At 40.3% G+C, this 23705-nt stretch overlaps 1 protein-coding gene across 3 annotated transcripts in view; it reads left to right on the top strand.

Annotated features, from left to right (window-relative positions):
* Cdk5rap2 (CDK5 regulatory subunit associated protein 2) overlaps positions 1–23705 on the top strand; it is a 179723-nt gene that overhangs the window by 5005 nt on the left and 151013 nt on the right. For all 3 annotated transcript variants that reach the window (XM_051188037.1, XM_051188036.1, XM_051188035.1), the window contains exons 2-3: positions 2362–2429; positions 4844–4911. In XM_051188037.1, the coding sequence (XP_051043994.1) occupies positions 2362–2429; positions 4844–4911 (136 nt within the window). The remainder of the gene's footprint in view (positions 1–2361; positions 2430–4843; positions 4912–23705) is intronic.

Here is a 23705-nt window from a genome sequence, read left to right as displayed (position 1 = left end):
CCAGAACATAAAACTATGATTCTCTATGCATAAATGCCCAGTAGAAGGCCAGTAGGCACTTTGTTATATCTGATTTTTATCTTTATGCACTTATTCTCTAATTAAAATTCATGGCTTACAGTGAAAAAGAAAGTTCAGAGACAAACAGCAGTGCTCTTGTTCCTGTGAGTGTTTTGTCAGGGTGATGCCCAGTCTGCCCCAGCTCTGATGGCACTGTCAGTGAAAAGCTTAGTTCCCTTTGGGTCTTTCTGTGTGAATGGACAATTATTTCTAGCAAATAGAAGCACAGAAAGAGTTGGTTTCTTCAGAGAGGCAATAAAATAAGACAGGAGAGGTAGAGAAGTGTCCTTTCCCCTCTGGCCCAAGGCATACCTCTCCTGGCACATGGTGGATGCTTGCTCATTTATTCATTCAGCAAAGATTGGTGGCCATGCCTTGTGCTGAGGACTAGAAGACCCTTCTTCTTCTCATTTATTGTTCATTGTCCCTATCCTTGGCATTAGGAGGCCAGAGCAGTCAAGAGGTGCAAAGTGGGAGAAGGGAAATCATGCCAAATGTAGGCTTCTTGTCTTTACTTTTGGAGGCCTGGTTTTTCATAACACCCCCTCCCCCAAGAAAAAAGAAAGAAAGAAAGCAACACTTAAAATGTAGCACCCATTGAAAAGGTGGTGGTTGAACTTGATTTCAGTTTTTAAAATTCAGTTTAGAAAATGGACTTTGTGGTGCTTTTGGAAGAAATAGAAAATTAAGATAAAGGAAAATATCTCATCGCTGTGAGTGATACTTTTGGTTCTTTGGAATATTTTCTTGGTGTTAGGTATTTGTAGCTCAGCAAGATTCTACAAAAGATGTAGAATGACTTTACATGTGAGTTTTCATGATTGAAGACATGTAGGAGCCATGGAGGAGTGCTGCTTACTGGCTTGTTCTTCATGGCTTGCTCAGCCTGTTTTCTTATATAGTACCTAGGACCACCTGCCCAGGGATGGCACCACTCATATTGGACTGGGCCCTCCCCCATTAATCACTAATTAAGAAAATGCTTTATAGCTGGATCTTTCTCAGTTGCGGTTCCCTCCTTTAAGTTAACTCTCGCTTGTGTCAAGTTTATATAAAACTAGCAGCACAGAAGAAAAGGCCTGGATTTGACACTTAGTTCTTCACTTTGCTGCCATCTGACTATCAGAGTCACTAAAATTATCCAGGCCTCAGTGCCTTTCTTTAGAAAATGCATGCACCTTCAGGGAACTGGCAGTTGGAACAAGTGTAAATATTTTATAAATTATAAAGCACTGTATGTGTGAGGGTGACAGTGATATTCTTCTCGTGTTTGTGAAGCACCATAATATGCCAGGCATCTTGTGGGTACTGTTTGTCTTGTTTATTTATTTATTTTTTACCAAGCCTGTTGCTCTGTGAAATAGCTGATATTCTCCTATTAGAGCAGAAGGTTGTGTGGCTGGGAGAGGTGCAAACAGGACTTAGAACACACTGCAGAGGCATGCCTGTTGTAGTTTAGATTTCTGTCATTGTCCCCAAATCCTCACTGAACCACTTTAGACAATTTGACAGTGACAGTGTCTTAAATCAGTGACTTGTGCATTTTTGTTTGATGTTCCTCAAAGTCTGAATTTATGCCTGTATTAATTACTTTTCTATTGCTGTGATAAGATAACTTGACCAAATCTACTTATGGGAAAAAGAAGTTTATTTGGGACTTACAGGTTTAGAATGTTAGAGTCTGTGATCATCATATCAAGTGGGAAGTTTGGCAGCAGGAATGCAGGCATGACACTGGACCAGTGTCTGAGAGCTTATGTCTGGAGATGGCAATCACTGGCTGGAAGGGAGACTGGGAATGGCATGGGTTTTTGAAGCCCCAAGGCCAAAGATATACCTTAAGTAAGGCCAAACTTCCTAATCTTTCCCAAGCTGTTGCGTAGACTGGGAACCAAGTATTCAAATATATGAGTCTACTGAGGTCATTTTCATTCAAAGCACCATAGTTCCTTATTTCCAGAAGTTTACCTTTTGATTGTGATAAATGGTTGATGATATCTAACAGATAAAATCAGACTCAAAAACCCAAAGTGTCTTATAACTGGCATAGTGCCTCCACTTACATGTACTTGTAGGTTAAATAGCTAAATGACTGTCCACCATGAGTATCACTCAGGTGTGATAACTGGCACTCAGAGCAGAGCTCTCAGCTTCAAAGCCTGAATTCATAAAGTTCAGTGCAGCTCAGCCTTGTGTCCTTCTGGGCCCTGGTCCAATGACTGTTACATGAGGTCCATGCTCTTACAGGTCTCTTTTGATCAAGTGCTAGATCATCTCTCATCTCACTGTGCTCTCTCCTAGTGGCCTTCACCCTATTTTGCCAGGTGAACTAAATGGCATCAGTGACACTGCTGGCTTGGGAAATGGAGGTAAGTGTACAAACCAAGAATAATGGGGAGTAGGCTAAGACCATGAACATCTGAGGCCTGGATTTGTCTCCTATTGCTCTGGTGCCCAGAGCCAACCTGGTCTGGTCCACAGTGGGCACTTAGTATCTTGGACATGAGTGCTGATTTGCTTTTAACCTTCTTTATAAACATGAATTAGAAGAGAAGAGTCCCATGTCCTTGGACAAAAGTTTACTTCCTGTTAATAACAGCTATATGGAAGCTGGACATTGAATTGGTACGACACTAGGGTTCTGACACTAGGATTCCGTTGGTGTCTACTGCTGAATGCTTGAAGCCCAAGAGAGCTGCTATCTGGTTTCACTGCACCAGGGTTTTCTAGCAGGGTGCTGGCTGGCTAGAAGTAGCTGCTCTGACTGTAGGAAATGTTGCTTAATATCGGCAACATGTTAGGTTTAAACTGGGTTATGGGAAACTGCAGTCTGGGTTTTGCATTCTTCATTTTTATTTTGGAAGAAGTGTTTGCCATCCTAAGTGTCTGTGTGGGTGGTGCTAATAAATTGCCTTGCTGAATTATCTTAGAGATATTTTGACTTGTGCTTTTTTTATATCTTCTCTAAAGTCTGGAGATAAGTATAAAAAAGGCTTTTGGAACAGATAGAATAAGAATGAGAAGGTTTATTTCTAAGGAATGATATAACCTAATAGGCCATCCCCAGGTTTTCCTTTGGGAACTGTTAACTTTCACTTGAAACAGAAGATTTGATGAGCAGAAAGTTGTGCCCTTAATTCAGCCCAGGATGTACTTGCCTTCTTGCCAAGCTCTGGCCAAGCACTGGGACTCTGAGAACAGACAGACAAGAAGTTACTCTGATAAATCATTTGATGAAGGTTAGTAACAGAGATGTGTTAGGTGCTGTGAGAAGGGTGGGAGAGGAAGGGAGTTAAGTGAGTGTTGCCCAAGAGTCCAGATACTGGATCTGAGACTTGGCATGGGACTGAGGTAGTCAAAGGATGGAATGAGATTTCCCTGCACATATTGCTGAGCACTGACTGTGGAGAGAAGACAAACCCGCTGTCCTTGGTTAGGGACATCAGACTCTGCACACTGTCTCTACCCACACTTGCCTGTGCCTGGGGTCTTATGTTGTCTCCTCTGCCTGCTGCTACCTGCTGTGTGAGAGAGAGCTCATCTCAAAGCTCACCACCGTAGTGTCCTCTCTCCTCTGAGATATATTCATTTCCTTTATTCCTGTTGGCCTCTTTCCTAGTATCCAGAAACAAATTGCCTCTCACCCATTTGCACTCATCCTATCCTGGCCAAACAACAGGATGCTGGCCTCAGTTACCCCAGTTATTCCCTAACTGTTTGCTTTGTTTCTCTCCTGGACCCCATACAGTCTGTTCTCAGAGAGGCAGCCAGAGGGAGCCTGAATCTGTTCATGTTGCTCACATTCAGCCCTCCAGACAGCAGTGTAGTGGTTAGCCGAGTCTGCAAGGCCAGCCTTCCTACTTTACGTTTCTCTATCTCAAATTACCTTTTAGCATAGTATGTGATCACCCAGTTTTGTCTCTTTCCTCCTTTTAGAATGGCTCTATTTGTTTCTTGTTGTAGGCAGACTGAGAAAGCCCTGGCAGGAAGAAGCAACCTTTTAGTGAACTTTGTCAGAGAGTGGCTTCTTCAGTCATTCTGACACACTAACCTGTGTCATGTTAGTTTGTTTTCCTGTTTTGCCTACTTGCCTAGGTACCTATTGGGTGCAGGATCACTGGCTCCTTCACTGTTGTTCCCTAGAGCTCAGGCTGGTGCTTGATATAGGGCAGGTGTGTGGTAAATGTTTAATCAATTAAGGAAGCTCTGGAGAGACTGTTTCCCAACAAGGCCTGTGCTCACTCCTCATCAGGGTTGGAGTTTCCTGCCTTTGCCGGCTTTGGACGGAAACTCTTCTTGGAACATAGGTTCTGTGTTTATGATTTGCTTTATGAGGCTGTTCTCATGTGGCTGCAGAGATTGAGTACCCATGACAGATTGTAGGCTTTGTGTATGGCCTACAAAGCCCCAAATCATCATTGGTGGTTTAAGAAAGAGTTTGCCAATTTTACTGTCAAGGCAGTCTGATTCTGTCTCAATTACTGACATGTGAGGAGGAGGAAGTACATCCAAGGACTGTCTACTTTGTCACATGCCTCATATCTTTTTTGGGGGTTAATCCCCTTGACATATGTAGCTACATTGGGATCAGTTAGGTAATTTGCCAATATTAAGTAATTAGAGTGTTCTCTGGACTCTAATCAGTAAATGCCAACAAGCAGAAGGGCTTGCAGGTACATTAAGTGCTATTCTGATCTTCTCTTTTGGACTTTCAGCCCCAATAGGAATGTTGGGCAGCCTGAATACCCTAATGATTTTCTTTGTCTGTTTTGCCTTTCTTTAGTGCTCCCAAACATGTCAGAAGAAAAGGTCTCTCCTACCAGAGCCCGGAATATGAAGGACTTTGAAAATGTAAGTGAAAATACTAAATTCTCTTCCTCTAAGAAGTCATATCTGCTGCCACCTTGTAGTCAGACCAGCAGAGAACTGTTTGAGTAATGCCAGAGGTGAGGGTGGGTGGTGGGGGTGATATGTACCATGTGGTGGGGTTTTCATGTCCTGGAGCCTTATGTGTGAGGCATTTACATGTACACACAACCAGTCTTTCATAAAGGTCCTGGTAGGTTCTGACAGGTAATTGGATTGTTTCTGGAGTCTTGAAGATGAGTGTTGCCGTATTGTCCAGCAAAGTAGAGCTGATAATATCATAGGTACATGATTGATTGGTCTTTGCTATAACTCATGAGGTATTTTATATTAGCCCCATTTTACAAAGGAGTTCTCAGAGTAGGAGAGACTGATAAATAGTCAGATAATACATTCATAAGAGGCAGAGCTGGAATTAAAATTTACTTTTTAGAAAATGAATATTCTTGTGAGATTTATTTTAATCTATGTGTTGTGTATGTATTGGTGTATATCGTGCATGCATGTGGATGTCTGTGTGTGTGTGTGTGTGTGTGTGTGTATAAAGATCAGAACACGATGGCAGTTATTTTCCTTTGTTACTGTCTGCCTTAGTCCCTTGGGACAGGATCTGCCACTGAAGCGGAAGCTTTTGCAGCTAGGCTGGTAGGTTGACCGACTGGCCAGCAAATCCCAGGATTTGCCAGTGTTTTGTTAATGCAGTAAGTTAGAGCATCTGGGCTCCTACCAGTGTGTGGCTTATCAATGTGCATGGCCCTATCCAGGGTTTTCTTTTCCTTTCTTTCTTTTCTTTTTTTTTAAGTGGGTGCTGGGTATTTGAAGTCAGGTCCTGATGCCTCTATAATAAGAGCTCCACCCCTAAGTCACGTAAGCATTATTGTTCTGCTGCATTGCCCCTCCCCTTTCATTTTATAGACTTTGTGGATGGTGTATGGAGTCTGAATAGCCTGTACCCAATGCTGTCTTGTAATTGTCAGAGAATGGATTATTGGTGACAGATCTGGCTTTGATGCTCAGCATCTTCCAACATTGTGCCTTTCATTTGTTAGCAGAGTGGGTTTGTTGTCAAGTAACAAGAAAATAAGGTTATTTTCCCAATTCCAATTCTCTTTTAACAAGTTACCTCCTCAACACTCTCATTTATCATGGGACGAATTGGACTCTTCTTCATTTGTAACCAAATGAAATCCATACTATGCAAGACACAGGAGATATTTATCAGAAAGAAGATGGAGGACACAGAGAGAAGGACGCCTACAATTATGCCTCTCTCCCCAGTTGTCTTTGCAGAGCACAGTGGTGCTGTCTCTGGATTTAATTTAGAATACTCATTACTGCTAATAGTTATCTGCAAACCACCAGTGACCAATTGAAGAAATGACTTGTCAGATCTCTAATGGAAACAAGTAATTTTTGAGCTTTGAGTTGTTATAATTTCAGCTGTACATGCGCTGTTACGCCGTGGGGTCTGGGGCCTGAACTGAATGAGATTTGATTGTTCCACATCGTGTATAATTAAAATATGCTCTCCTGTTAAATGCTTGTTCCTATTTGATCATAAGAGTAATAATAGCTGCTGTTTATTAGGCTCGGGCTCTGTGCTGGGCACTTTAAGTAGGAAGCTCTTCCTAGACATTCCTTTAATATTAAAGCAGCTTTGCAAGATCAAGAGTTATTATTTATTGTTGTAGAACACAGTTTTAAATTTCATTATCAGATGAGGAAATTGAACAGCATTGCATAGTTTTGGCTTTACATTGTCTTTTGAATCCGAAGGATTCAAATCTTGCCCTATTTAAGATACATAAGAGCTAGAAGGTTGGGGGTGTGATGTGAAGGTGTTCTCGGAGGACCTTCCTAAGGACCACAGTTTCTCCACATAGATTGTCTGTTGACCCTGGTTTGCTGGTGACTTTCTGCCAGCTGCTTAACCTCCCTGTATTTCCTCTTGTTTACAAGGGGCTGTTAGGAGGATGAAGCCTCTGTCCTATGATTGAGTACACCCACATGTCAGGTGGCCCTCCTTCTCCTTACTGTCTTATTACTGTCATTTTTCTCAGCTCTGCCTTGTGATTGAAGTTTCTCTTGCTCAGACTGTTCTTGATGGCCAAAATCTCATTTTTCTTGAAGGTGAGGGAGAGCTTTCTATGCCAATATGTTTTAGGATTTATGTTTTTTCTTTATGACTGTGGTCCTTTGGCTGCTGTTAGGTTTTTATGGCATTAATATTTTTTATTGTAGCATTTTCGAGAGCAAATTCTGCAGCAGAAATTGAAATGACCACCCTGTTCTCACTGTCTCCCTTTCAGGTCTTTATAAGTCACTGAAATTTTTCATTTGGCCTGAGCTACATTTTGTGACTCAGGCCTTCAATTTCTGGGGTAGTACTCTGAGCTTTCTGGGAGAAAAGAACTTGGCATCTAAAATGGGATTTAAAGGGGCATGCATATTAAAGGAGGCAGAATAATTTCTAATTACAAGGGAAACACCTGCTTTTCTCAGTTTGACTCCTATGTGAACATCAGCAGTTATATTTAACTAGAGTTTAGATAGACATTGTTTTGTAAGCTCAAAGTTTATTGGTTCAATAAACAGTTTCACATGGACAAACCAGCCTGTTGGTCAGGGGTTGGGATATCTACAGTGTGTTCTGCCCAGGTCAGTTTCCCTGTTATGGCCTGGTTGGAAAGATGATAGGAAGACAGTTTGGTGATGCAGTGAGTGAATAAGTGAAGGGTATTGTGTGGTCACCTGTGGATATCAGGGGCATCTAGGGGTTGGGCAAGTGAAGAGGGCTTGGAGCATACTATGTATACAAAGATTCACATGCAGCATTGAGAAAACATGTCAATAAAGTTAGGAGCCTCAGAATGAGGCTATCTCAAGGAATTATAGCCTAGAAATGGGTAGGTCTGTCTGGTTCTTGACTATTACACTGCTGATTTTTGTCTTGAAAGTGAAAGGGGAAGTAAATGACCAGAAATTGTGCTTTCAAAAGAAAGATTACCCAGCTTATGAATGCAAGGAGTAGAATTTTGAGGGGGACAAGGCTGGTGGCAAGATGATAAGGTTAAAGGAGATCTGAAAGATCTGGTATAGAAGCAACAGGGCCAGACCCTAGGGCATGGAAAAGATAAATGCAGAGTGGGGTCCAAGCATGGAGGCAAGAGATGTGGAGAGTAGAGTAAGATCACGACCTCAGAGATATGGAGAGTGGAATCAGAAGGGAGGATGTGGAGAGTTAGGTTTTATCATAGAGGTCAGAGATGCAGAGAGTGGGGTCAGAGCATGAGAACAGAGATGCAGAGTGGAGTCAGAGCATGAGAAGGAAATGTGTGGAGAGTGTGCAGAGCTAGAGGAGCTCTGGTCATTTGGCAAGCCAAGGGATAGAAGGCTAAAGGTCACTCAGCCTTTGTACCCAGTCCTTCTGGCACAAGATCTTCCTTGTGGTGTCCCAGTGTTGTACAAATATTAACGTGAAAACCAGGCTCCTTCTTTTGTGTATTGAAACGGGTACCTGATCATCCACTGCCTGCATTGACTGATGATAAAGTTAGCTATACATATGGAAATTAGCAAAGAAATTTAGTTCACTGGAAGCCTGACTTTTGGCTTCCTAGATGTTGTGTAGTAGGGTCTCTGGGCCAAACAGGACCTGGTGAAGTCAGCATTTTGATAAGGCCTGCATTTATCTGCTGTGATCTGGACTAGCTGCATTGTCCCTAAAAAAAAAAAAATGTGGATGAGTGAGGAAGACCCCACATCTGGTGTGACTAGAAGAGTTCAACTCTGGCTTTTGACAGAGTGCCCTGAGTAGTTTCCATTTCAGTTGGTTCTCATGAAAGCATCAGTGAGAGGCCTGTGTTCAAGGGGGTATGTTGGACCATAATTGCCTCCTATTAGACTTTCAAGTTTCTCATTTCTCATAGTTATATATGAGGCTGTGTGGTATGTACCCTTGTGTATTGTCTTTTTTATATTCGTGTAATTCTTGTTGGGTGATAAATGACTAGATGTGGGAGTTCTGGATGCCCCAACCTTTAAATCAAAATCACATGCAGCTAACAGTAGACCCTAGAGTAGGATTAACTTCCCACTGGTATCTTCTCCAAGGAGCTGGGAGAAACCTGGGTAGGTGAGGCTGAAAAGCTGGTCTGTATCATGTCTTGACCTGATCTACTAGAGATACTGAAGTCCTTAGGTTAAAGCCCTTATTCCTACTTGTTGAAAAGTTTGGCCTCAGCTGAGGCAGTTGGTCAGATCTGAGTGTCTAATCTGATTGGCAAGGTTCGTATCTTGAAATTAGCTCTGTAATGCCTTGCTTCAGGTCATTTGTCACTGGAGAGCAGCCCCCTTGTCTTCCCCTCCCATGTCTACAGCTTGACAGCTTTCAGAATTTCTGTGATATGTGACCGGTGTGGATGTTAAGGTGATGAAAATTGGGTTTTAGGTTTCATTTGATGACTTGCCTATAGTTCCATATAGGTGGCTTTCAGAACTTCCTGTGAAAGTGAAGCTAGTGGGATATTTCAGAGTTACATGGCATCATTTTGAGCCTTGGTATATAGGAAGAACATAGCATGATGTCCAGACTGCTGAAGTGTGCCCTAGCTGATGGTTTCTAGCCACTGCCCCAAGTTCTGCAAGTCAGTTTCTATTTTCTGCTGGTCCTTTTGTGTTTCCTTGACTTTGGGATAAAATTCCTAAGTTTTTGCTGTGGCCCACAAGGTCCTGCCCAATGTGATTGCTTGTTTAACATGTTTCTATCTCTGTGGCACAAAGTGCTCCATTCCACAAACTGCTCTTCTCCACCACACCCAAGCTTCTTCCTATGTCAGAGCTTTCACGGACGCTCCACCCTGGCCTGGGACACTGTATCTCCCTTTTCTTGGCTGTCTGGACCTTCATGTCTTAATAGGAAGGCTATCTGTAATGCTGTGGCCCAGTTCATTCTTTTGATATCTAGCAATCACTCAGCACCCAATCTTTTCAGTCAGGCTCTTACAACTGTTTGTTATTATTATGTATTTGTATACTTGGTAGCATGTATCACTTTTCTGCCTTGTACTCAATACTGAACCTAATAAAATAGTAGGCTTTTAACAAGTATATGTTGGTTGAATGATTAACTGTATGCATACTGAACCACTAGGTTTTTATTTGCTTCCTCTGTAAAATGGGAAACATAATATTTATCCTATAAGCTTGTGGTGAACACAGTGCCTGTCATATTAGGCCTTCAATACATAGGTTGCTCTGTGGTAGTTAATCAAATGAATGGAGGTAGCACAGCTAGAAGGAGAGAGATTGTAATGAGGATGGGGCATGCAGAACTAGAGTGACAGGGAAAAAAGCACAAATGAAAAAGAGGTGAGGGTAAGAGTGGGAAGATTTTGGAGCAAGGCAGAGGAACAAGAGCCTAGTGGGATACAGACAGGAGAAAGTAGCCAAGTCTAGAGCATGCAGAATGAGGTCACAGCCGCTCTTTGTGGACACAGAGTCTTTGCAGTGTCCAGGAGTCAAGTATGGATTTTGACTGCTAATTGTTGGGCACAGGGATTTGTGGAGTGGCATGGCCTAGATTGAGCCTTCTGAGTTCCCATACTTCAGCATGTCCTGGCCATGCCCTCCAAAAACCTGGCCAGATGGTTAGCTGGGCAGTCTAAATTTTTACAATCTTTTTGAAGGCCATTTGGAAAGAGATTTTGATAGTTATAAAAATAAAATTGCTCTTGAGCCCAATAATCCATTTTGGGGAAATTTATTCTAAACAACCAACCCACTGGAAGGGAAAGGAGAAAATCTCTGTTCATGAATGTATTTTATTTTTTTTTTTTTTTTGGCCACGTTGTGTATAATTGTGAAAAATTGGGAACAAGGGAAATTATATTTTACATTGGTTGTCTCTTTGACTCCTTGGAGCAAGCTTGTTTTGAGGCTATTTCACAAATGAGGAAGCAGTGCCTGTGAGCCTGGTTTGAAGTTACACCTATTTTTCAGATTGTAAAGCCTGTGCATTTTCTACCACAGCACACTGAAACCATGCATGCTCAGTAGAGTAATGCCGAGTAATTAATTGACTCTTCACTCAAGTCAGTGAAACTTTATGCTGTCTTTGTGTGTGTGTGTGTGTGTGTGTGTGTGTGTGTGTGTGTGTGTGTGTGTGAGAGAGAGAGAGAGAGAGAGAGAGAGAGAGAGAGAGAGAGCACCTTATTTATGTGTAGGAGTATGTGTTCATCTGAATGTGTGTATGTGAAGGTCATGATTGGATGCCTTTTGAATCTCTTTCCATTTTGTATTTTGAGACAAAAATCTCTCGGTGAACTTGGAGCTTACTGATTCAGCCAGCAAGTTTGTGGAATTCTCCTGTCTTTATCCTAGTGTAGGATAACAGGCTTACACTGCCACCCTGGCTGCTTTAAATGGGTTCTGGGTCTTTATGTTTGTATAATAGGCAAGCATTTTACTGACTGAGTTCATCTCCCCAGTCCTAGTGCAGTCTTTTAAAAGTGATAATTAGCACACTGTTAATTCACAGACCGTATGCAGGCAAAATACCTATATACAATCTTAAATAAGGTGATGATTATGTTTAGCTCTGTAACAACATGAAACATACCTAAAGTGCAATATTGCATGAAAGCAATGCAACATAGAAACTCACCTATGTTATGATGCTATAAATATTTATTTATGAGCAAAGACTGAAAAGCATATATGGAAAACTGACTGATGAAGTGGTTACACTCCATGTTATCCACTTGTTTTTAAACCAGCTTCTTTTTCATTTAATTTTAAATTACACATGCATGTGGTTGTGTCTGTGTGTGAAGATGTACATATGTGTGCAGGTGCTCAGAGAGGCTAGAGGTATGGGATCCCTCTGGAGTTGGAGTTACTGGCAATTGTGTGTCGCCTGATGTGGGTTCTATCTTCTGGAAGAGCAGTACATGCCCTTAACCACAGAGCCATCTCTCCAGCTCTCAGTTTTGTTTTGTTTTGAGACAGGTTTTCTTTCTTTGTAGTCATGTAGCTGAGCTGTGGTCCTCACTATTTTACCTTTAACTCACTGATTCTCTAGCTTCAGATTTTGGAGTACTAGAATCATTGGCATGAACTACCATACTTGGCTGTGATCCAGTTTTAAAATTATATTACTGCTGCAATTTTGTATGTGAATAAATAGATATTTGCCCAGGAAAGTGTTCTTGATGATTTGAAGACTCTGGGGAGTTTATTGGCATCAGAAACAAATTCCAAAGCATCCCCCTCATTTCACTGTCTCATTTGGCTGCTGTTGGCAGAACATTCTTATACACAGTATATTGTATCTGCTGAGTATTGCTTATCAGAGATGAAACTTGGGAGCAAGAGTGCATGAGCTTCATTATGTCTTGGTGAGGTGTGACAGTTTTGTACATGCAAAGAGGGTTAAAAAAAATTATGTTAACCCAAAGCTGTTCTTATGGAGGGCTGCAGTGAGAGATGGCTCCTTTTAAAAGCTTTGCCCTGTTTACCAATTGCTAAGTGCTAGGCTCTGCCAGGTGCTTAGCTCATTTAGTTGTCACAACATCCCTTCAAGGTAATTGATTTTATTTTCATTTTATAGATGAGCCAACAGTGACTCAAAGATGTTAAATAATCTTCCCAAGGTCACGCAACTGAGAAGCAGCTGCAGAGTGGGTTTTTTGACCCCATAGCCCTTGCTCTGAAAGAATGGCATGCTAGAGTGGGCTTTGGCTTTGGAGGTCTGGCAAGCCAGGAAACAGTCAAAGGGAGGTCCTTATATTTGCTCATATTTATGCTGAGGTGAGCCTCGTTCCTTTTTGTGCAGTTGGCTTTTGCTTTTCTCCGCTTTGGGTGGAGTTTGCAGCCAGTCAAGACTTTTGATGGAGAGTGGGAGCAGGAGGGAACTAGAGTCACCCAGAGGGACCCTCTCATTTCAGATGACTACAGTTCCCAGCAGTGTGAGCTGGAGGCTTTTGAGAACTGGAATGTGGCAGATGCAGCCCTAGTATTAGATTACTTTGAGCACTGCGTTTCTAAGTCATATTTGGTTGGTTTTATATTTTGGAGTGCTTATCTTCTTGCGTGGTAAGCAGTTTTTCAGTTCTTTCACATCAAGGTGCCCCCCCACGCCCTTGAATTTGTTTCTCATAGAGGGGAAAATATGCATAAGGAAAACATTGGAGTTTGAATTCTTTTATGAAAACCTGAGGGGAGTGTGTGTGTGTGGTGGGGGGGGGGGGCAAGGGCAGAAGGCAGATCATACAACACTTTGGGACATATTTGAATATAAGAGTGTTGGGAAAAACAAACACAAACAAACAAACTAAAACAGAAAACAAAACAAAAGCAATGAGGGGTTTTGAGGGGTTTTATAGGAGAATGGCATGAGCAGATCTGTCTGACTAAAGACAGTGAGGCTTTCTTTCCTGAACAGAAGCATCTGGCCAGTGTTTAGCTCTCTGTTGTGTTTTAGACAAGTGCACACAAGATGGAGATGTTTTCTTTCTGAGGTAAGGTGGGTTGAAAGATGAATGACCAGTGGGACAGTACAGTGTTGCTAAGCTGGGGAAAAAAGAGGGTTTGTGGAGGAACCAGAATGAGTCCAGCCAAAGAAAACTTGAGGCAAGAGATGCTAGACAGAACTGATTGGCCATCTGGCTGGAAAGACAGTGTTTGTGTCGTATTTTATTCATTTGGGTCTTTTTGACATTTGCTTGACCTTATGAAGGCACATTTGCTTTTTCCTTATGCTTAAAAATAGGACAAATAATCTTTCAAGTGTTAAGAATTTTAGTTTTCTGTACAATGTGAGCATTCTAAGAAACTTCCATAAATATTTTATTGGAAGCTGAGTAATAGAATAAGGTTTCTCTTTATAGGAAGCATCTGGCACTGCAGAGTTTTGTTTGAATGAATGTTTTACATGCTGTTTTCTTAAAACATTTAAAAGGAGGTTTAATGAACCTTCCAATTGTTTCTTGTGCTATTCTTGTTAGCCACAAAATTGAAGCCTTAAGTATAATAGAAAGAGGGCAAGGATATATTGAACATAGAGTATTTTTTCCCCCACTGGGCTGAGCTCCTGGAGTCCTGTCAAAGAGAGGGAGGAGCCATAATATGAGCAAAAGGATCAAGAACTTGGTTGGGAAATCCACAGAAACAGCTGACCCTTAGCTAGTGGGAGGTCACTGACTCCAGATTGACAGCTGGGGAATCTGCATAGGACCGAACTAGACCCTTTGAATGTGGGTGACTGTTCATGGAGCCACTGGCAGTGGGACCAGGATTATTTCTGGGGTATGAACTGGTTTTTGGAGCCCATTCTCTATGGAGGGATACCTTGCTGAGCCTAGTTATAGCGGGGAGGGCCTTAGCACTCAAGGTAATGTGACAGACTTTGTTGACTTTCCATGGGAGGCCTTACCCTCTCTGAGGAGTGGGGTGGGGGGAAAGTGCAGGGAACTGGAGGAAGTAAGGGAAGGTGAACTGGGATTGGTCTGTAAAGAGAAAAAAAATTTTTTTTTTTTATCCAGTCCTAAAACTATATGTGTTAAAAGCAATAGTATATATAGGATATGGAGATGGTTTGGTGGCTAAGGACATTTGCTTTGGAGGCTGGAGAGATGGCTCGGAGGTTAAGAGCATAGGTTGCTCTTCCAGAGGTCTGGAGTTTAATTTCTAGCAACCACTTGGTAGCTTACAACCATCTATAATGTGGCATGCAGGCATAATACTTATAATAATAATAATAATAATAATAATAATAATAATAATAATAATAATAGTAAAAAAAACCAGAACATTTGCTTTGGATCCTAGCACCTATGTAACTAGGAGTCTTGCATATGTTGTAACTTAGGCTTCAAAGTCTGCAGAGACAGGAGCATCATTGGACCTTTCTGGCTTTGGTTCGTCTGAGACCAGGGCCCTGTCTCAAAGGAATAGGTAGAGAGTGGTAGAAGTAGATATCTATGTCCTCTTGTGTTCTCCATGTACATGCATACACATGTACATACACTTATAGAGATACTACACACATAAATAAATCTTTAAAAACAGAATAGTATATTGACATTAGTTATTTTTAAATTGCTGAAAAAGAAGCCTGATGACTGTGTACATGTGATGTGCGATATGTGATGGCTATTCCTATTTTAACCATATTTTAGTTACCTTATGTCAATTGCCTGCCCGCCCACCTGCCCTTCCGCCCTCCTGCCTTTCTTTTCCTTCCTTCTTCTCTCCCTCCCTCCCCCCTCTCTCTTTCTTTATTTCAGATAATTATTTCTCTGGCTGGCCTGGAACTCACTGTGTAGAATAGGTTCATCTTACTCAACTTCATTGAAGTATAACTTATATACAATAAATTTTACCATTTTTACGTAATAGATGAATTTTGACAAATGTTCCTGTAACTAATATAACTAAGGTATGATTATAGGCTTTTCTGTTTGTATGTGTATATGTATGTGTGTGTAAGTGTACAGTTCTAGGTTTTTGTGACCATCACCACAATCAGCATGTACAACAGATCCATAGTAACAATAGTTCCCTTGTGTTGCGTTTTTGTGGTCAAACCCTCTTTCTACCACAGACCTCTGATAACTAGTATTCTGTTTTCTCCATCCCTATAATTTTCCTTTTCTTGGAATATCACACACACACACAGAGAAACATGTATTAATGTAATGTTTGGGACAGGCTTCTTTTTGGTGGCATGTCCTTGAAATCCATCCATGGTCTGCATACCATAGCTGCTGATGCTGTTTCAGAGTATTGGGTTAATTGCTCATCCACTCTGGTTTCGGAGGGCTTTTTGACTTCTTTCCAACTTTCAATGCTTAAAAATAAAGCTGCAGTAACTCTTTGTGTTCAGATTTATGTGTGAGCATAGATTGTCACTTTAGAATGAATAGGAATGAAATTGAAGATTCATTGGTAGGTGTAGGTTTTGGTCAGAAAATGCCAAAAACTGTTAACTGATGTGGCTGTTCCATTTTGCATCCCAGAGAGTGAGAATTCTCCTTGCTTCTCATTTCCTTTTGCATTTGCCGTTGTCAATTAAAAATAGTTTTAGCCCTTACAATAGATGTGCTTCTCATTATAGTTTTATTTTATGTTTCCCTAAAAGCTAAGGATGTTGAAATGGTTTTTTTGTGCCTATTTACCATCTGCATATCTTCTGCTGTGAACTTTCTGTGCAAGTCTTTTGCCTGTTTTTCCTCCAAGAAAAATAGGGTTTTTGGTTCTTTTTTTTTTAATAGTTATATTTGGACAGCTATTATGTATTCTGCATATAATTCCTATGTAGAAATGTGATATGCAAATATTTCTCCCAGAGTGCAGCTTGTCTTTTCATTCTCTTAACACTGTTTTTCAGAGCAAGAATTAAATTTTCATGAAGCCCAATTTATTGATTTTTTTTTTCTGTTATGGAGCATGCCTTCTGTGTTATGTCTAAAGAACTGTTTACCTTGTTCTAGAGCCTGACAATTTTCTTTTATATGTCTTTTGTAAAAAAAACAAAAACAAAAACAAAAAAATCATCTTGTTTTACCTGTTACATTTAGATCTGTGAGCTGATTTAAATCAACTCTGTTTAAGATAAAATTTAGGTCAAGGTGAATTTTTTTTCATAAAAGGATATACAATTCCAGTACCATTTGTTGAAAGAAGACTGTCCTTTCCCCTTTTTATGCATCTATAGATTTGTTTGTTTATTTATTTATTTGTTTGTTTGTTGTGTGTTCATGGACAGTGTGCACTAGAGTGCATGTGTGGAGTTCAGAGGACAACTTGATTTTTTATTTTTCCTTTTACTGTGTGGATTCTAAGGATCAAACAGGTTCTCAGCATTGGTGGTAGACATCCTTATCCTGAACCAGCTCCTACTTGCTTTCTTCTTTGATAGCTATCACTCACATGACAGAACTTACCTGGCCATGTTTGGGAGGGCTTATTTCAGTATTTCCTATCTTCACATTACTTTCTCCTCTTTCAAGATGGTTTCAATTCATCTGGTTCTTCACTGTTTCAATTAAACTTTATAATCAGCTTGCCTATGTTTACAAAAACTCTGCTAGTATTTTAATTGGATTTGTGTTAAATCTTTAAGTAAATTTCAAGAGAATGGATACTTTCTTAAGCAGAGTCTTCTAATCCAGGAATTTGTAAGAATCTTTATGGTTGTAGGGGTGTCATTAATGCTTTGTATTTTAAATACACAGTTGGATGTCTCATTAGGCTTTATACTGAAGGGTTTCATTTTTGGAGCTATTTTGTCTACTGCTTAAAAAGTTCAGTTTATGGTCACTCTACTGAAATACAATGGATATTTGCATGCTGACTTTGCCAAAATGACTTTTAGGTATTAGGAACTTTTTGTAGATTCTTTTAGGTTTCTTTCTTTGTAATGTGAATGCCTTAAATTTTGTATGTGTGTGTATGTGTATGTGTGTGTGTGCACATGTGTGTCCCATATTATATTTCCCAGGACTTTAAATACAGTGTTGAATAGCAATTCTGAGAGTAGACAATTTTTATTTATTCCTGAAGTTAGGGTGATAGCATTCAGTTTTTCTCATATATGTGTGTATATAACAACATATATGTGTGTGTGTGTGTGTGTGTGTGTGTGTATAACAACATATATATATATATACATACATACATACATACATACATATATATATATGTATATATATATATATACACACACATTTGTAGTTACTTTTAGCATATTAATGAAGTTTCTAATTCCTGCTTGACCTCCCTGTGTTCCAAGTGGCAGTTGGGTTTGGTAAAATGCTTTTTTTGCATGTGCTGATATGATGATATTTCTTTTGATTCTCTGGTGTGTTAGCATGGCAGTTTATGTGGACTGACTGAGGAGCAGTGAATTACCCTTCTGTTGCTGGGGTCAATCTAATGATGTAGCAATCTGTTTATTCAATTTCCTAGCTTCAGCCAAAGGTTTTGTGTTTATGCTCATGAAGGATTTAGTCTGTAGTTTTCCTGTAATGTTTCTGTCTGCTTTTGGTAGGGTAGGTTGTTCTCATACAGCCAGATGGGAAAGACCCACAATCTGACATTGCTTTTCATTTCAGTATTTGGTAGAAATTGTTACTGAAATCATCAATATTTGTATTTTCCTTTCCTTCCCTGCCCTCCTTCCTTCTTTTCCCCTCCTTCCTTTCTTGAGGCAAGATATCATATAGCCCAAGGTTGTCCAGAACTCACTATGTACTCAAGATGGATCCTGAACTGGTCTTCCTGCCTCTGCCTCCTTAGGGCTGGCATTAGTCCTGTACCACCATGTCTGGTTTATATGGTATTTGGGATGGGACCCAGGGCTTCACACATGCTAGGCAAACATTCTACCAACTGACTTACATCCTCAGTTCCTATGAGGCTTTACATACACTTTTGAAGATAGGTACATCACTGTTTAGGTTGTGTTTTCCTTTGGTGAGTTTGTTGTATTATCTGATATCTGGATAGAGAATTGTGCATGTTATCCCTTTAATCTTTGTGGAATCTGTGTTGATTCACCCTAGTTCATCCTATTTTTCTTTTCTTTGAAGACTAGGAATTAAACCTGGGGGCTCATACATGCTTTTGTGTTTTATTTCTTCTCTGATGCTATTATTAGAGGTTTTTTGTTAGTTTCATTGGTAATTTGGAAAAACTAGATTTTAAACTCAAGTTTTCTGTTGTTCCCCCCTTTTTAATATTTAACATAATTTCTTTACTGAATCTTTGGGAATTTCACACCATGTACCCCAATTCTGCTCACCTCTTAGCCCTTTCATACCCCACCTCCCAGCAGCTTCCCAAAAAAAAAAAAAATCAAACCGAGGTTACTCCAAGTCATGGAGATCCTGTAGTTACTGTTCTATAGGACCAGTCTTGTCATGATCTCCAGCAGGCCCTAGATGAGGTAGATGTTATGGTGGGCAACTCCAGGCCCCACTGTGGGCCTCAATTGTAGCTGAATCAGTCAAGGCCAGTGGGGGTCTTTCTCCTCAGGTGAGGGCCAGAGCCAGCTCCCCTATGCCTAAACCATCAGGGTTAGCTTTCCAGTATCAAGGGTGAGTGGTGGAGCCATCTCTCCCAAGTACTACAGTGTCCAACAGGGTGGGGCCAGTTATCCTGGGGCCAGCAAAGGGCAGGGATGGCTCAGCATGGTCCTGATCCCATCACACCTGGTTCATGTCCACCTGAAGGGACACAGAACACAGACATAAACACAGACCCCAGCTTCAGCAGGACTGTGGGTCCAGACATGGCCATTGGCAGGTTGGGCTGTGACAATATCCTGGCTCCAGGTGGAAGCACAGGCCGCTCAGATCAGGATGGCTGTGGTGGCCACATGGCCCCCAGACACCAATAAGGCCACAGGTAGCATTCCTCTCCCCAGGGCTTCTGTGTAACCTTTGGTTGCAGCACAGACCCTGGTTTTGTTGAGATCATGAACCCAGACATGGTCCTTGGCAGCAACATTCCTGGCAACAGGAGCCACAGACATCAATGCAAACCCTGACTGCTATAGGGCCATAGACCCAGACATGGCCATAGGCAGCAGCCTGGGCCTGGATGACACCATGGCCCCTGGTGGTAGCACAGGCCACCCAGATCATTATGGCCCTGTCTGCAGCATGGCCTCAGATTCTAATGAGGCCACAGATTGCCTTCCAGACTCCACACCTGTAAGGGGCCCCTTGTGGCCACATAGGCCATGGACTTCAATGTAGACCCTAGCTGTGGTGGAACCATGGACCCAGACATGGTCCACTGTAGTAGTCCAGGTCCCATGACCCCAGGTGGCAGCACAGGTCATCCAGATGGTCATGGATGGCCCAAGCAGTAGCATGGCCCTTGGACACCAACATGGCCCCAGGTGGCGGCCTAGAATCTGGGAATCCCAATGGCCCTCATGGCAACATCTCTGACATCATCAGAGACCTTGGCTATAGTAGGGCTACAGGTTTTTCCCCTTTCTGTTTCACCCGTTTTGTATTTATTTTATCCTTAATTTTGCTTTTTAAAGGTTTATTTTGCTCATTTTCCTGCTGCTGAGCTAGCAACTTCAATTGTTGACTTGAGGCCTTTCTTTGCTGAATATTTGGAAGAGATTTGCTGAGTATTTGGAATAGAGATTTATTCCTCAGCATTGATGTTACGCTGTGTCCAACAATTTTTAATATTATCATATTTTGTTTTGTTTAATTCAGAGTATCTTCTAATTTTCTCTACAGCTTTTTCTTTGATCTGTTCATGGACAGACTAGAAGTGTGTTGCTTAATGTCTAAGCATTTGATGATTTTTCTCCTTTTTAGTTTCCGACTCCAACTTTTGGTATAATTACATTATGGTCAGAGAGCATAGTTTGTCTTTGGTGTTTCTAAGTGTTTTAAGGTTTGTTTTGTGACTTAGAATATCTTATTAAAGTTCCTGTTCACTTGAGTGCCTATAGAGCAAGAGTGCAAGAGATTCTCTTGATGCAAGTTAGACCTTGCTGGTTGATAGTATTGTTTGAAGTTCTTAGGCGTTCTTTCTGACTTGCCTTTTTTTTTTTTTTTTTTTTCCTTTCTGGATTAATGACACAGGAGTGTTGATAACTCTAACAACAATTGATTTGTGCATTTCTCCTTCCTGCTCTATTCATGAATCTGACACTGCAGTGCCAGACTTGGGTACATTGGGATCACTGCTTTTTATCATCACACAGTATCCCTCTTGCTCTTGATGGAGTCTTTGTGTTGACATTATTATAGCTTTCTTGTATTTAGGGTTCGCACACTGTTATTTTCTATTCATTTAAAATATGTTTAACCTGTATTTTATATGTATGGTGTTTGGCCTGCTTGCATGTCTGTACACCACGTGCATTCTGTGTCTGTGGAGGCCAAATGAGGGCATTGGACCCCCTGGGACTAGAATTATAGATGATTTTGAGCTCTGTGTGGGCACTGAGCATCAAACCTGGGTTCTTTAGATGAGCATAATCTCTGAATTTTATCTCCAGTCCCCCTTGTTTATTTTGAACTTACTTCTATCCTTAGGTATATAGTATAAATTTCTTGTATATAGCACACAATGTTTTTTTTTATAAATATTATATTTATTTGTGTGTGTGTGTGTACATACATGTGTGTGCAACATGAGTGTGGAGGTCAGAGGACAACTTGCAGGAGTTGTTTTTTTTTTTTTTTAATGGCTTTTCTTTTAACATGTACGTCCTAGGGGTAGAACTCAGGTTGTCTGACTGGTTAGCTATCTCATCAGTCTCATAACTGGCTTTAAAATCTGTTCTAATAGCCTCTGTATTTTAGCTCAGATATTTATTCCATTTACATTTAACATATATCGATGTGTTTTGGCTTAATTTTTTTGCAAACAATTTTTAAAACAATTTTAATGTCTTATTTTTCTTTTCAAATCTCATTTTTTCCAGTATTTGAATACTTTTCATACTTCACTCAAATATATTTGATTAGATTTTAAATAGATCTTTGTACAGTTTACCTTCAAATCCTTAAGACATTTTAGTACTTGCTTTTGAGATGACTTCTCTCTCCTCCCCCCTCCTTTCTTTCTCATCTTCATTTTCATTCTCCCTCTCTCCCTTTATTTCTCCTCTCCTTTCCTTTCACCATAAGTAAGATGTGAAATGTTATTATTGTCTTTATCCCAAATGTAACATACTTTGACATCTCTCCCCAGACTATGTTATGGTTTTACTTCATCTGTCACATATATTTTAAACAATTTATGGGCTTTTCATTTGAATAGTTTCTGTAACTGAATATGTAGATATTAACAACTTACATTTCTGCTCCTTCCACTTCCAGGGTTCCACACTTCCTTTGGTATCACTTCCTTTTAATCTGAAGAACTTCCTCTGTCGTTTCCTTTAGAGCAGGTCTGTTGCTGATGAATCTATTTATTTTCCTGCATTTGAGAGTGCCTTGTTTTACCTTCATTCCTTAGTGTTGTTCTTCGATGTAGAATCTTGCATGACAGTTTCCTTCAGCCTGTAATGTTTCCCATGTCCCTGGCCTCTAGTGGATGGAAACATTTGCTGCCTTTTGAAACCCCCCCCACCTCTGTGTGTAATATGTCAAATTTCTCAGGCTTTCAAGCATTGTTTTTGTCTCTAGTGTGCACCATGGTTTAGATGTGAAGTCCTAAGCCATTTTCCATATAGAAAGTTTTAAATTATTTTTTGGGGTATATTTTTTCTGAAATGTACTCTTTTTCTTATTTATCTTTTAATATTTTAGATACTTTGATAGAGTTTTGGATATTGTCTCACAGGCTGTATTAATGATTTTCAATTTTGTCTCTTCTTTCCTGTTGGATTTTTTATTGATTTGAAATTGGATTGTCTCTGTTTGAAGTCTATTTTGTTGTTGTATTTTTGGCTATTATAGTTTCCATTTTTACAATTTCTGTTTGGTTTTCTTTTATAATATCTGTTTCTGTACTGATACTTTTTCTGATACTTTTATTCATGTCAATGTACAAAACTTTACATTTTTTTTTTTTTTTTAATGGAAGTGGCTTGAGACAGTGTCACTATGTTGCCCAGGTTGTCCAACTTTACCATCCTCATTCACTTCCTGAATGATGGGATTACAAGTGTATACCAACATGCCTGACCCAGGTTTCTCATATTTATATAGTCGGATATGTTTATTTTTCTCTTACAGAAACCCAGGAGATTGATTTTTATCATTCTTATGTTAGAGATAAAGAAACAGAGGCTCAGAGTCTAACTGAAATGTTGTAATCTTTCATCATCTCTCCTTTTCCCATTTCACTGTCTCTCTTTTATGTAAACAGTAGTCTACTATATATAAAGTTGTATGCTGTAACATTTCTATTTAACAATGTGTCTTGGAGATAAGTACACAAACTGTTCTTTCTTTATTATGTCTTTGTAATACTCCATTGAGTGGACATACCATGATTTATTTAACCATAGACTGTTGGTTATAGTAATTTAAATTAACCATGTACTATTCAACTTTAAGAATGCTTTAAAGTTCTTCAAGATACATGTTTAAAACTGTAGAAGATATATAAGATGCATGGTACACATGTGTGAATAGTTCAGTGAATTAACAACAACAACAAAAAATGCCACTGCCATCAATGAATGGTACTGATAAGAAACAGTATTTTTAGCACCCCAGAGGACTCCTTCATTGATGGTCCCAGTTGCCACCCACTGTTCCTTCCCAGCAGGTAACTATCATTCTAAACTCATTTCAAGTCCTTTTCTACCTGTGCTTCTGTCATTCCTGACTGCAGTTCTGGGAAAGGAATCCCCCACTCCAACCCCCAGGCAGAGATTTAAAGCTTGAAGCAAAGAAGCTCAGTGTGGGGATGGTGGGAGGGCTTTGAGAACATGTAGCTGTGTAAGTGTGGTGGTGGTGTTTGTGTTGACATAGAAAGTTAATTTAGTGTGTAGGTTAACGTCTCCTTGGAGTTAGGCTAGTCTTTTTGTTAGCCTGCTTAGAATGCTGGATCAAAGAAAAAATGTCAGCTACTTTCCATAGACAGTGAGGTGTACTTGGCAGGTCAGGTTGCTGGAGTCCCAGCAGGATAGGAGCCTAGCTATTGTACTATTGGTGTGGTCCTTGATCTTTTCTACAATGGGGGTAGTACTTCTACAGTGTAGCTTAGGAGTTGAGGCTCCACATACGAAGTTATCTAGGTCAATATTTTTTTTTTACACAGTTGGGTCGCAGTAAATATCACTT

Source organism: Phodopus roborovskii, unplaced genomic scaffold (genome assembly GCF_943737965.1).
Source record: "Phodopus roborovskii unplaced genomic scaffold, PHOROB, whole genome shotgun sequence".
NCBI classification, from domain to species: Eukaryota; Metazoa; Chordata; class Mammalia; order Rodentia; family Cricetidae; genus Phodopus; species Phodopus roborovskii.
Note: the sequence above shows the minus strand (reverse complement) of the source record. Positions and strands in the feature narration are given on the sequence as shown.